This window comes from Pseudopipra pipra, chromosome 27 (genome assembly GCF_036250125.1).
Source record: "Pseudopipra pipra isolate bDixPip1 chromosome 27, bDixPip1.hap1, whole genome shotgun sequence".
Taxonomy (NCBI): domain Eukaryota; kingdom Metazoa; phylum Chordata; class Aves; order Passeriformes; family Pipridae; genus Pseudopipra; species Pseudopipra pipra.
The window spans coordinates 2,655,564-2,669,796 of NC_087575.1; the positions used below are offsets into that span (position 1 = coordinate 2,655,564).

General features: G+C 42.2%; 1 protein-coding gene across 3 annotated transcripts in view; it reads left to right on the forward strand.

Moving 5' to 3' along the window:
• Positions 1–14,233, forward strand: part of RANBP3 (RAN binding protein 3) — a 49,930-nt gene that overhangs the window by 15,238 nt on the left and 20,459 nt on the right. The window contains exons 2-6 of one of the 3 annotated variants that reach the window (XM_064637225.1): positions 2,662–2,812; positions 6,668–6,871; positions 12,229–12,265; positions 12,354–12,437; positions 13,921–13,992. In XM_064637225.1, the coding sequence (XP_064493295.1) occupies positions 2,777–2,812; positions 6,668–6,871; positions 12,229–12,265; positions 12,354–12,437; positions 13,921–13,992 (433 nt within the window). In that variant the 5' untranslated portion in view covers positions 2,662–2,776. The remainder of the gene's footprint in view (positions 1–2,661; positions 2,813–6,667; positions 6,872–12,228; positions 12,266–12,353; positions 12,438–13,920; positions 13,993–14,233) is intronic. The other 2 variants (XM_064637224.1, XM_064637226.1) reach the window with 2 other exon arrangements.

Genomic DNA, 14,233 nt, shown 5'->3' on the forward strand with positions numbered 1-14,233 from the left:
CTCCCAGAGAACAAGGGGCAGGACCAGAGGAAATGATCTCTAGTTGTGTCGGGGTGGTTTAAGTTGGATATTAGGAAACATTTCTTCACCAAAAGGTTGTACAGCCCTGGCACAGACTGCCCTCCCATTCCTGGAGGGATTTAAAAGCCATGGGGATGTGGTGCTTGGGGACATGGTTAGTGGTGGCCTTGGCAGTGTTGGGTTGATGCTTGGACTTGATGATCTTAGAGATGTTTTCCAGCTGGAATGATTCTATGGTTCTGTGATCTGTTTCTCCATTAGAAGTTGGAACATACTCAGCCTGTTGTAGGACAAAGTTCATACTAGTCTGGAAACTAATTTTATAACTTGTCTTCCAGCGAAGGTTTTATACATTTTAATAGAACTTCAGAACTTGCAGTTTGTCTTGTTGATTTAGAGGGGACAAAAAATGCATGGTGTTCATAATTCTGCCTCTAAATTTTTTGTTCAGTAAGGAGGTTTGAGTTGTTTTATTTTGCAGTTAAAGACAGGATTAGTCTCTGTTGTCATTTTCATTATAGATATCAATTAATGGTGGATGTCAAGTTGGCTGTTTCTACATTTGAGTGAGTCTCCATTTTTGTGATTTTCATATCTCCTTAACACGCTGAGAACTGTTTTTACAATGTGTGAGATAGAGATAGTCTCACAGATATCTGAGTGGTAGCACTGCTGTTCCTATTTCTGACAGGCAGAGTTTCTAATGCTGATGCTGGTTGGAAAATGGCATCAGCTTAGGAGGACTCAAACTGTTAAGATCTGAAAACAACATGAAGTCCAAACCTCGCTGTGTTAGGCATAGAGTATTTCTGTTATTCCACTATTTATCCCAATAACTTAGGAGCTATGCTGTGCTTTGCATAGCACTTTTTGAATTAAATATTTCAGTTGATGGATACAGCTTATTCTGTGATGAATGTTAGACACTTGTTTGACTTGTGTTTCTGCTCTGAAACTAATTTTAGCTTTGCCATAAAACCATTTCATGACAAATTTCTGGCCATGGGTTGCTTGGAGTTATTTTCTGAAGTTAACTTTTAACATGCATTTCTGAGGTGAAAGCATTCTGGGTTTTTGGATTTACACATTTTTTAGCAGGTATAATAGCTCAAACAGATTTAACACAGTAGTGTTGTAAAGAAACACTTTGTCCAAAAATGCTTTTGTAATAATGTCCTTTGTTCTGCAAGTGTGAGCTGTGGTGATCTTCTGGTCATTACTGATCCTCATCATGTTAGGATGATCATCACCTCCCTAGTCTCAAGTACAACAACAGGTAGATATGCAACTGTGATTTAAAAAGGTTTTGTGCTTGGAAACAAGCCATTGTCTGTGGTGTAGCTTGCACCTTGTCCTCTTCCCTTTGCCAGCCTGGGTTGGGAAAATGGTAGAATATAGAAAAGAACACTTTATATGAAAAAGAACAGCTTGTTTTATGACTGGTTTTGGTCAGTGTACTGCTTTCTGTAGGTGAATTGATAGTGCTGAGCTTTTAAGGATGACTGAAGGAAGATAAGTTACATGATGCTTGGGTCATGTTCCATTCTGAAGTGGTGCAAAGAGTTGAAGGGGTAACTGGCATCTGGGTGCTAAAGGTAAAGGTTCTGGAGTGAATAAGGGTTTATGTTGTTAAGTTGTTCTAGCTGTCATCACAGTCTGAACTGTGGAGTTTTAAAAGTAGGTGTGGAGTTGTAAAAGTGATTTAGGTGATGAGAAAGATGGCATTTGCAGGTAGTCTGGAGAGCAAAACCACGAGTTAAAAAAATAAATTAAGATGATGTGTAAAGTAGGGATTAGTTGAAGTCTTGGTTTGATGTGGTATTATTTGGAAGTGCTTGATTTTGGTGGTTTGAGGAGGTCAATGACTAGAAAGCGTTGGTGATGCTGTAGGCATGACTTGTAGGTTTCGGATGGTGGCAGACAGAGAACTATGGATGAAGTAACTTGTGTATGGAGAGACAAAACATTCCCTTGGCCAGGCTCTCTCAGCATCCCTTGCACAGCTGCCAAGAGACTTGGGTAGGGACACCTAATTGAACAGTGTTGTAAGTCAACAGCATACCCAAGGAGTTAAAATTGATGCCTGAGAGTTCATAGTTGTGAATACATTGCTGCTCTTGAAATAATGGTCATGAACATATTTGGAGAGACAGTTGTGCAAGGTGAAACTGGGAGGAATGTAGAGGTTGATGATGTCAGAGGCAGTGGAGGATACCAGCCAGAGGTCTTTGGCTCTGAGCAGGTCAAAAGTGTGAAAAGATATACTGAGAGTAGTCTTTTTTAGGACATTGGTGGGGAAAATGAGGAAAGGAGTTGCAAATAACACAACTTAGAAATGGAAGGAGAAGCTGATCCAAGAGTTCTTATGCCAGTCTTTATTGAAAATGCATTTTATTTGCTTGCCTATATTTGGAGGTTGTAGCATCATATGAATCTTAGCTTTTAAGTATTCCTTCATGTCTCTCCTTATTCTCTGCAAGGCAGAGAAAGCCAAATCTCTGAATAGACTTGAATGTATTTAGTCTGAGTGGACTATTTTTAGTTTTAATAAAATAGATTTTGTTTGATCTGGCTGAGCAAGGTGAGTTTGTGTTGATGGCTTCCTAACATTATTCATCTCTCTGTTGATCTTTGCCTTAGTCTTTAGGAGACAGGATCAGATTTTTGCCAAGTTATCCCTAGAGCTGTACTTTATAAGGGGTGTTTCCTATAGAGAAGAGGAGGCTCCAGGAAGGACACACATCTCAGACAAAACATGACAGCAAAAATGAAGAGAGTGAATGTTCACCAGGTACAAAGAACTTCAAACAAGAACTTAGATCAGAATTCATGAAGTTAGGAGATTAGGAAACCCTTTCAATAGCATGTGTGACTGAAGACTAAAATTAATTTTAGGAGTTTGCAGTTTCCCATGAATATGCTTTCTTGAGAACAGCTTTATGAACTTCTGCCTGGAGTAGTTCTGTTTTGACAAATCCATGAGTCCTTTGTTGATTTTGTCTTCCATGACTTAAACCAACTAAACACTCTTAAATAGTATTCACAAAATTCTGAAACTTGCAATAGTTTTTTATTAATTTGATATATTTTTTCTAATATAATTTTATGTATTGACTTGGCCATGAAATCTCATCTTGGCTTCAGATTTTTTGGTGTAAGAGTGATGATTGGCAATAATTGTTATTTCTGGTTTGTTTCCTTTGTGGGTCTTGAAGCACATATTCCAGCCTTGCTCAGGATAGGAATCACAGTTATGTTTATTTTACTTTTTAAAATACTTCTCACTAATTACTGTTATTAAAATCTGTTGGATGTTTAGCCCACTTTTAAGTGTTCTAAACTGATATAAATTACTTGCAAAATAATTTGTCATTTCCACTTTTAAGTGTCTAGCACAAGTGTGTGTTGAATGTTCTCACCTCTTCTTGCATTATTAGCAATTTTCTGATCTGTAGTAAATTCAGTGTAAATTTCTGGTAAGGCTCTTTTTTTTTCCTTTTTTTTTTCTCTTTCTTCTGATTTCTCCAGTTGCTTGCTGAATGTGTGTGTTGAGCTCCTGGGATCCATGGCATCTTCTGACAGGAAGTTTAGCAGGATGGGCTTCGTGTCCCCTTTAGTTTTGGACAGGACTTCTTTTGAGCCTGTAATAGCAAAGTTTAACAAGATCCTTCCAGCTCTTGCTCTGTGGCAGTCACTGCATTGGCACCTTACATGCCACTTATGATTTCACAGTTATATGCCTGCTCCTTTTTACTCCAAATTCTGTGTATTATGGCTGAAGAATAATAAGGTATTTAGCTATTTTTATGTGGAAACACTTCTGCAGCCTCTCTCTAGGCATTATTTTGCCTCTTATGAGCACTGAATCTTTTTGGTAATCTCCAACTTTTTGGTAATCTCCAACCTCAGTCTGGCTGGCTGCAGTTTCCCAATCATTCCCTGCTGCCTCCAGACCCCTGGTGATGGTTGGCTCATCCTGAGGATCATTCTGGCTACTGACAAGGAGCAGAATTCATTCCCATCCCTGTCAAATCCTCGGATTCATCCCCATTTCCTAGTACCCTTCTCATTACAGCTTTTCAGCACTGTGGCTTTTAGGGTGCCCCAACCCTGCTCGGGTTCTTCACAGGCTGGTAATGGCAGGGTTGTCTCAATGGCTGTGCCAGCTGGGCAGGGTGTGGGGGTGTCAGTGCTGCAGGGGCAGGGTGTGGGGGGTGTCAGTGCTGCAGGGACAGGGTGTGGGGGTGTCAGTGCTGCAGGGGCAGGGTGTGGGGGTGTCAGTGCTGCAGGGACAGGGTATGGGGGGTGTCAGTGCTGCAGGGACAGGGTGTGGGGGGTGTCAGTGCTGCAGGGACAGGGTGTGGGGGTGTCAGTGCTGCAGGGACAGGGTGTGGGGGTGTCAGTGCTGCAGGGACAGGGTGTGGAGGTGTCAGTGCTGCAGGGACAGGGCGTGGGGGTGTCAGTGCTGCAGGGACAGGCTCTGGCCCCCAGGGAGCTGGGCAGGGTGTGGGGGTGTCAGTGCTGCAGGGGCAGGGTATGGGGGTGTCTGTGCTGCAGGGGCAGGGTGTGGGGGTGTCAGTGCTGCAGGGGCAGGGTGTGGGGGGTGTCAGTGCTGCAATGAGCAGCTCTTGGCCCAGGAGCCGAGTGCACGTGGTTCTGCTGTGGCTCGATGGACCCCCAAGCCTAACACTTGCAGAGTCTGGTAACTAGTGACAAAGTGATGGAGGTGTAAATGTTAAAACCATTGTAGATGTTTCCAGAAAACTAGAAACCTGCCTGACTTGCTCCCTGGAAGGCTGGCTCTGCTCGGGCAAGGTGAGCGGCCTTGGGCCTGCAGGTGACCAGAGGAGGCTGGGCAGGATTGAGGAGCTGGGGGGGAAAGGGCTGTGTTGTGAGATACACAGGGACAATTTGGGATAGCAGAGAGAGAACCAAAGGACCACGTGCATTTTAAGCCATGAGAAATATCAGCTCTTCAGTGCTGCTGCTTTATAATTGCTTTTGTGGTGAATGTGATGCAGGTAACTTGTGACTTAATTCTTGTGCTTTTTTTATGGCTGTCTCCCCTTGAAGGGGAAGAAGACAGTTTGAGTGGCCTGTGGAGTGCCCTTGGCCTCAACAATGAGGCTTTGCTTCAAAAGGGATTAGGAGTAATGGGTTTTAAGCATCAAGTGGAGAACTGAGGTGTTTACTTATTGTCTTTCTCTGTGACTAACATACCTATGTTGTAAGTGCTGGGGCCAGCTCCAGGTAGCCTTTTCCTGCTCTTCTCCCCAGCAAAAGAGGTAAGGAAGGTTGTTAGAGTGCTAGACTTGATTAAATTTTTGGTGACAAACAAAACGTTTCTTTAACTCTTCTCATTCTGTGGGGTTTTAAGTTAATGTTTGGATCTGTTAGTAACAACTAAATATTAAAACCAGAAAATTTTGATAGTACAAAAGCCCAGCATCTCCAACTTTTACCTGACATAGTATTACCCCAGTAAATATATTTTGACTATTTTCAGCCTCAATTGTAGCAATTTCATGCAAGATAAAATTTTATGTATTGCAGGCTTTTAGTAGCTGTTTCTGTTATGAGAACAGGCCAGATCTTACTTGGAGAACTTGGGGCTCTTAAGATGTAAACGCTGCTGTTTATTTTTGAGGCTTCTGTTTACTCTCTTGCATGGCCCTGGCATTTTTAATCTCTCTTCGTTCTACCAAGTGTTTTCTGTTCAAGCCAAGGTTGTGTTCATCTCTGCCTTACTGCTTGATTCTTTAGATATTCTATCATAAGACATTGGGAAGCTTGGCCCACAGATCTCAGCTGGGAGCACATCCTTGGCTTGCATGTTATCCATGGACTATAATTTAGTCCTGAATCACAATACAGTTGTTTGGGCTCAAAGCCCATCGGTTTTTTACTCTTCAGATGTGTGCAGAATGTGGTAATGCTTGATTTTTGTTCTACAAGCGGGGATGTGCAGCATTAAATGATGTGAAGAAATGAGAAGTCTGTGGCAGAAGTTCAGCAAATACCAAATTGCATTAGGGTGCACTAGTTATCCTGTCACCTCCCTCCTTGAAATAGATGTGCAGACTTCTTAATTTATGAAAGAAAGCATTGATGTTGCTTTTTGGATAATTCACCATCACGTGAATCTGAAAGGATCACCTGTCTTATGTGAATGTTAAAATCATTTCTGTGGAGAGTTTTGTAACCAACCTCACCTCCCTGAAACGTGAGCTGAAGAAGCAGTGAAGGACAGTTATTTACAGTAATTGTCTATTTAATTTTTATGTCTGAATCTGGGGGTAAAAGCTATCAGCTGTCTTTAAGTGTTCAAGAGAAGGAGTTAAACTCCAGCAGCCCTGTGGCTGGCAAAATGTTCTTTGCCGGGGACACAGATGATTTTGGCTAACTTTCAAAAAAGTGCATTTGCTCCACGTGATACTTTCTGTGGGGAGGGGAGGCTGAGTCAGTCAGCAGGTTGTTTACATAGTTCCTGGGTATTTTAATTGGTGTCTCAGCAGCGAGCAGCTCCTCCTGCCATACTGTGAGAACAGCAGAATTCAAAAAGGGGTTAGCAGATGCTCTCAGTAGGACAACTGCTCTCTCACGTCGCAGCCTTGCACTGAAGGGACGTTGTCTTTTCTGCTCACAGTCCCCTGCAGAGCAAAAAGCTTTGTCGGATTCAGGCGAGGACCCCCAGGGAGAGGTTGAGCCCCTCCACCATGGTGTGGGTCAGACAGAACCAGCTGGTGAGCGCGACTCTGAGCCCCCTGCTCCCACTGTGGCCTCAGTCAGTGCTGCCCTGAGTCCCGCTGCTGAAGCCCACCTTGCTCCTATTCAACAAGAACTGGCAGGGGTAAGTGTCAACCTACCAAGTCCTTCTGCTGCTGAGGGGATTAGAGGAAAAAGTCCCTTCCACGCAGTGGAATCCGTGACTGTTCGTTGTAGGCAGTGCAGCTCACTGTCTGCCTGGTTCTTTGATCTCAAGTGTCAGTCCTCTCTAAGTCCCTGTTCCAATTAGCAGAAATTAGATTTGTTTGGGTCTCACTAGCAATGTAACTCTAGAAGATGCCTCGAGTATTTTAAAATTTAGGATGTGAACTGTGTGTTTGCTAAGGATGAGAGCACTTCTAAATGAGTGAGAAAGTGCATCTGTATTTGTGGGATTTGCTTTAAGCAGTTAGAGGAGAGCTCTTTGTTCCATCTGAGCCATAATGCTGCAGCTTGACAAAGCCAGCAGTTAATACTGTGTTTCCACTGGATATAAAAGGAGCTTGTCATGACAACCTGTAAGGTACTTAATAGTTTAAAAGCACCAGGAATCATACTGAAGCAGAACTTTGAGTTTAAGTATTTGATGGGGGAGGAAGTCAGTACCTTGCGGTTGGAAAAGCTGTCAGAGCTCATAATTTAAGATTTTTCTACTGGTGGTGCAGCAAAATATTTTCTGGAAGATTAGATGACTAAATGGCTGCTGCTGTAGAGTTTTTCAGAGCAATTTTAAGTGTTCCTAGTCTTTCTGGTTGGTGGACTGTTCACTGTGACACCACATCCTAGGCATGTGCTCTTTGCTAGATCTTTGCCTGTTAAGGCTGCTCCACCCAATACCTGCACCCTTTTCTTGGCTAGTTGGTTTGGGTTTGGTTTTTTTTTAATCCAAAAATGGGCCATTTCCAGTAAACCCAGTGCTGAATGGATTGTCATGACAAGGTGCAAATAGCTGTAGGTTGGGCACATTTCCATGTTCAGACTGTTGCTTGATGACCTGCTGCAGAAATCCTTCTGTTTCAGATTCTTTTGTGAAAGTGAAATGTTTCAAGGACTAAAATATAGCTGGTCAACATAGTCACAGACTTTTATCTCAGTTTTCTGTCATTTGAGATTGCTGTCCAAGAGAACTGTGTTAACCAGACTTTCAGGAAAACTGCAGCAAGTGGTTATCTTAGTCTTAGCAGAAAATCTTACTCCAGTTAACCCAGTTCTGAAAGAAATTTAAAAACCAAAACTGCTGTTGGGGATCATCTGCAGGAATTCATGGCAGTACAGAACAGCTGTCTCAGCATCCTTGAATTTGACTCCATTCAGTTAAATTTATGGAATTGTACAGTGCTCAGCAGGGGCATGTAACTGGCCTTCACATGCACTGGCAAGCACTCCTCCAATTATCCCAATCTCTTAGAGTGAAACCATCTCTTACCTTGAAATACAGAGAAGGTTGGCACATCTTCAGTGTGCTTGTACTGATTTGCTGGAGCAGAAGTGTTCATGCAACCTTCCTAGGGCCTTGGGAAGATGGGTGAATTAAGACTGAAGAAGAGACACTACATATTTCTTGTTTACTTGGTATTGTTTGTACACTCAGACAGATATTTTTGCTAAGACTTGTACATGGTGTGGCCAGAGATACAGTCTCTCACAGAGCTGATGGTCATATATAAGTGTACTCTTACAGCTTTCCCTGAATTACATTGGCCTTTTTTTTACTTTACTCAAATTCTCCCTTCCTGTCCCTGTTTCTGTTCATTTATTGTGAATAAGCAAAACCAGACAAATTTCTTGAAGTTTTTAAGTTCTTCTCTCTTAGTTTGATGTAGCAACTGTGTGAGGAAGTAATGTTAGTAGTCTAGTTAATTATGGTCACTGGCACTTTTAAAAAGCAGTTGGTAGCATTTATAAAGGTAATTTCCTTAATTAGAAGTGTGTCAGAATTGTAGGAAGCTCTATTTAGAAATAATTGTCACATTCCTGTAGCTGGATTTCTAAAAGCAGGGGGAGGAGAGAGTAAGTGAAAGGTGGCTTCTGCTCTTAAATGAGAAAATTGTAGGTTGGATTTTGATGTTACTGGTTTAAGTGTCTCTTCAGCATCTAATTTCAAAGCACTGAATGGAGAGAAGTTGAGTCACCTTGGTGGTTCCTTGCAGGATGAGATGGTCCTGCCTTTTGTTTCCGTTGTGTAGAGCAGGGATTGCTGGAACACAGACTGAGTAGGCTGGGAAGAGAGGCCTAAAACGAAGAGGCTGAACTGCTGTTCACTGTCATTAACTGTAATTTGCTGGTTTTCCACCCTGTCAGGTGTGTCATCCATATGTGCCCCTGATATATTCCCCTGATTTTTGTCTGGTCTCCCCAGGTTCCTCTGAAGCAGCAGTTCTGGCTGCAGTGGTAACTTGCTTTATTGTGTGGCTTCCTCCAAAAGTGAAGCTTATCCAGTACCTGTGTGTCCCCACACTCCCACAGGATCTGCCTGTTTGTCCAAAGGTGCACAGCTTTAATCTCCCAAAACTCTTGGACTAGGAAGCATGGGAATAACTCAGAGCAGATGCTCTGCTGTGCTTTTCCCTCAGAGGGTCCAGAGTTGGGGTTGGATTTTGATGCCCACTGAACATGGTGATGGTACATCAGTTGTGCTTGTGCCAGTCAGTGAAATTACAGTGATGTGATGATCTGAGGCTTGTGCTGTACAGGTTTGGCTTTTTTTTGTCTGTTATTTGAGCACTGAGAGGACAACACATATTAGTAACAGCTTAAGAAGTTTTTGATGTTCAAGGGGAAACCACTGATTTATTTTTAAGGATTTTTGCATATTGAGATCTGCAGTTCCATTCATGCAAATTTTTTACCAAACATTTTCCTTTTGCTCTCAGGATTTTTGATAAAAGTTGAAACAAGTTGCTGGTATCTGTGACAACACTTTCTGTGCAAAATAGATTTTTTTCCTGAGTTGGGATGCTGGTTGCTGAAATAGGTATAACATGATTTTCCCCTTAAACCTTATCTTTTGCAAAACTGATGTATGTTGGCAAGGGCAATGACTAATAAGACCATCTTCTAGTACTGTGGACTACTTCACTGATTATGTAGGAAGAGCCAGGGATGATCCAAATGCAGTATTAACACTGATAGATGTGTGTGAATGGAGGGGATTGTGTTCCAGAACTGTCAGTAGCTTCTCATTCTCTATGCTAAAGGTTTCAAAAGTATCAAGTGGGATGCTAGTGAGGTAGCTATATTCTTAATGTAAAACAAAACAGAAAAGCTCTTCATTGCATAGGCAAAGTACAGGGGTTTTATTAACATTTAGTGAAATACTGACAGTACAGTACTGTCTGGGTTCTAAATATATGCAGTGCTAAATAGAAAGTTTCGTATTTTCTGGTGTTCTTATGCACAAGGTACTCCTCAGATGTCAGTCCTGGGCAGACTTACCCAGTGCTGTTGTGTCTGGCTGCTCTCAGTGTCCAAGGGGCCGAATCATGGTGTGGGAGGACCTTTGGGGCTGCTGAGGGTTCTGCCTGCAAGCTGCAAGCTCTGAAGTGAGACTGTGTGAAGAGCAGGTGTCTGTCTGCATGTCCTGGGGCAGGGCTGGGATGAAAGGGTAGTGTTGGACTAGGGAGAAGGTCCAGTATGTCAAGAGCTTTCTGAAAGGAGGGTGTAGCCAGGCAGGTGTTGGTCTGTTCTTCCAGGTAACAAGTGACAGGAGCAGAAGAAACGACCTCGAGTTGAAGGTTTAGGCTGCAGGCTGGGACAGAGTGGCTGGAGAGCAGCCAGGCAGGAAGGGAGCTGGGAGTGGGGATGGACAGGAAGCTGAACATGGGCCAGAGTGTGCCCAGGTGGCCAAGAAGGCCAATGGATCCTGACCTGGCTCAGGAACAGGGTGGCCAACAGGGCCAGGGAAGTGATTCTTGCCCTGGACTCAGCGCTGGTGAGGCCACCCCTGGAGTGCTGTGTCCAGCTCTGGGCCCTCAGCTCAGGAAGGACATGGAGGTCCTGGAGCAGGTCCAGAGGAGAGCAACGAGGCTGGGGAAGGGACTGGAGCACAAGTGCTGTGAGGAGAGGCTGAGGGAGCTGGGGGGGCTCAGCCTGGAGAAGAGGAGGCTCAGGGGAGACCTCCTCACTCTCTGCAACTCCCTGACAGGAGGGGGGAGCCGGGGGGGGGTTGGTCTCTTTTCCCATCAGCAAGACAAGAGGGCTGGGTCTGAAGCTGTGCCAGGGGAGGTTTAGGTTGGATATCAGGAAGAATTTCTTTCCATAGAGGGTGCTCAGCCATTGGAATGGGCTGCCCAGGGAAGGGGTGGATTCTCCATCCCTGGAGGTTTTTGAGATAAGACTGGATGTGGCATCAGTGCCATGGGCTGGGAACCACAGCGGGGTTGGATCAAGGGTTGGATTGATGATCTCAGAGGTCCCTTCCAACCCAGCTCATTCTATGATTCTATGCTATTAGGAAGTGCCTGTTCCCCAAAAGGGTTGTGCAGCCCTGGAACAGGCTGCCCATGGCAGCAGGGGAGTCCTCATCCCTGCAGGGCTTTGGGTGAATGTGGCCCTTGGGGACGTGGTTCAGTGGTGGGCATGGCAGTGCTGAGGAGAGTATTGGACTCGGGGATCTTAAAGGTGTTTGCTAACCTAAACATTCCTGTGATTGTAAAATGTTTTGTAATGAGGTAAAAGTGCCAGTGCTGCCCTGGTCACCTTCCAGAGTGGAAGGATTCATCCTGGGATTACATTTTGCAGGAGTAAAGGAGACTGTATTGGCTGAGGAAGTAGGAGGAAAGAGACTAGAAATCCTCAGAAAAGATGTAAAACCTTTGTTCAAACATCACATTTTTGAATGTTTTGATAGTTGGCAGCCTGTGGTGCTTTCTTTTTTGTTCCTGGTACTGTGGAAGATGCTAGGAGACTATCCATTGCTAATTCCAGTGAAAATACTATTGTACTGCTTTATAGAGTGTGCTTTCAAAGACATTCCTCCAGTGCTGTCACTTTTTTGAAGGAACTAATGTCACTTAGAGTAACTAGAGAAAGTGCTTTGGAATGAACTTCCAAATAATAGGTATGTTTATGTTGAGCTTGAAACTTCTATGATATTTTTAAAATCAAACCAAATTTGAAAACTGTCATTTTCAGATTTACACTGTATAGAAAATATAACTGTAATAATTGTTACATAGTCCCTAAGGATATTAGGGTTTGGATATGAATCTTCAGGAATCTTATTTGTAAATGAGATATTTTGAATTAATTGTATTTAATAGTATCTGAATAAAACTCAATATGCCTACATGTAAATCATAGAAATAATGCTTTGACTTGAGTGTGTGTCACTGACAGTAAAGAAAATATCTCCAAACTGATTATTAACTCATTTGGATCAATCCAGAGAGACTGAAATGTTCAGTATGTGACTTTTGTTTCATCACTGTAATCTGATTTCAGAGATCAGCAGATGGATCAAGTCCAGAAGATGGAGATGGTAAGAGATTTTACTGTAAGATTAAAAGCCATGAGCATGTGTCTTGTTGGAATATTGTGCATTTTCTCTTAACTGCTTTTTTCTGCAGAATCTGATCGAGAGGATGGAAATTACTGTCCACCTGTAAAACGTGAGAGAACTTCATCCTTAACTCAGTTCCCTCCTCAGTCAGGTAAATGTTGGTGTGATATTATTTACAAGGTTTCCTTCTTAGACCTTTTATTTTTCCAGTCATGTTAGCAGTCTTAGTGCTGTCTGCTGTGCTTTGTCTTAAGACCACAGCAACCATGTGCTCTCTATTTTTCTATAGTCCACGTTAGCAAATTTGGTGAAGCCCAAAGAAATTGAGAAATAGTTCTAAAAAATATTTTTTATCTCCAAGTTTATATATATTTGTCTTTTCAGCTTTTAATCTTGTGCTGTTAAATTGAAGAATTAACCAGAAATCTTTTTGATTTGTTGTGATCAGGTTGCTCTTTAACAAATTTGAATTTCTCAGTTGCTCTGCTGCCAGGAAATCTTCCAGGTCTTAGCTTGTGCTTGTTCTAGTGCTTTTCTCTTTTCTCCCATCCTTTTTAAAATGGAGAGGATTTAGTGCATCCCTGAAACACAAGAGAGAATGATCACAGCCTGTGTGTGTGTGCACAGTCAGGGCAGTGAAATCATTGGGGTGAATTTGTGCAGTTCACGTGCACAGAAATGGTCATGTTTCACATTTGTTCACCCACAGGAACAATCTCTTAAGATTTGTGTCTTCTCCACAGATAATATGAAGGTTTTAGCTTTGGTTGAGGATTATTTTAGTTAAGACATGTCAGTGTTTGAGGCAGATTTGGAGACTTTGCTACTTTATTTCCATTGTCTTAGTTGAAATAAAGGAGATGAGAAAAACATCAAAAGGAGAGAACAGTAAAAAAATATTCCTCTTGCATGCAGCACATTCAGGAGATGTGACTAAAAGGTGAAAGCCTGGTTATTTTACTTTTAGTGTTAAAGAAGTAGGTGACTATGGAATTTAAAATCTAGTTGCTGATATTTTATGGGCACAGTGTTCTCATGTCTTGACTGGATATGGGCATTTATTCCCTGATTCACTTGTTCTTTTCTGATGTGTGTTGTCAAGAAGTGACAGCTTGGATTGGAATTGCAGCTTCCCTAAAGGCCTCTTTGAATATTGTTGACATTGTTTGATGGCTTTGATTTCCAGAAAATCTTTCACTTTCCCAACTTCTTAATTTTTTTGTGGGGTTATGTTTCTCTCCAGAGTGGGGAAGTTTTACTTGTATGAAACATGTGTCATGTTTAAGGCAGACAATAATAAAAAGAGAGAAGAGGGAATTAAAGGAAAGAAGCAAATATGAAAAAGAATTGCCTTTTAATTATAAAGAGCAAATGCTGCATCTTTTAGTACAACCGTGTTCAGAGATGAGATTCCTTTCTCTTTTCAAAATACTTAAGCTTTTTCCACAGGACAATGACTTGTTGACTCCTTTGGCTAGAATACTGTTTTAGTTTAGAAGAAATTAAAAAAAAAATAGAACAAATTACTAGAAAAATCATTTTCCATTTGAAGCCTTAATACATCTGGGAACAGGTTTATAATTAAAAACAACATACCCAACTTCCCTTAATTTTTTCCTTTTCTTTGACTGCAGTAACAAAGAACAATGTCTTTATGCCATCAAGCTTCTGTGAACCCTCTACAGGCAATTCTGACTCAGAACCAGGTGAGCTTCCTCATTTTTCTGCTTTTTTCTCGACCTGTTGTCAATTTGTCACAATCCAAAGCACTCTGAAACTTCAGAAGTAAGACCCTCTCTGTGAGATTGGACGTGGTGATGGTTCTGATCTTGGAGCTGTTATCTTGCTCACTTCATTGTTTGACTTCATCCTTGCTGGAGGGAATTAAAATAACAAATAGGAGAAGTGTTGCATGCTTTGTGAGTGATGATAGAAGACTGCAATATG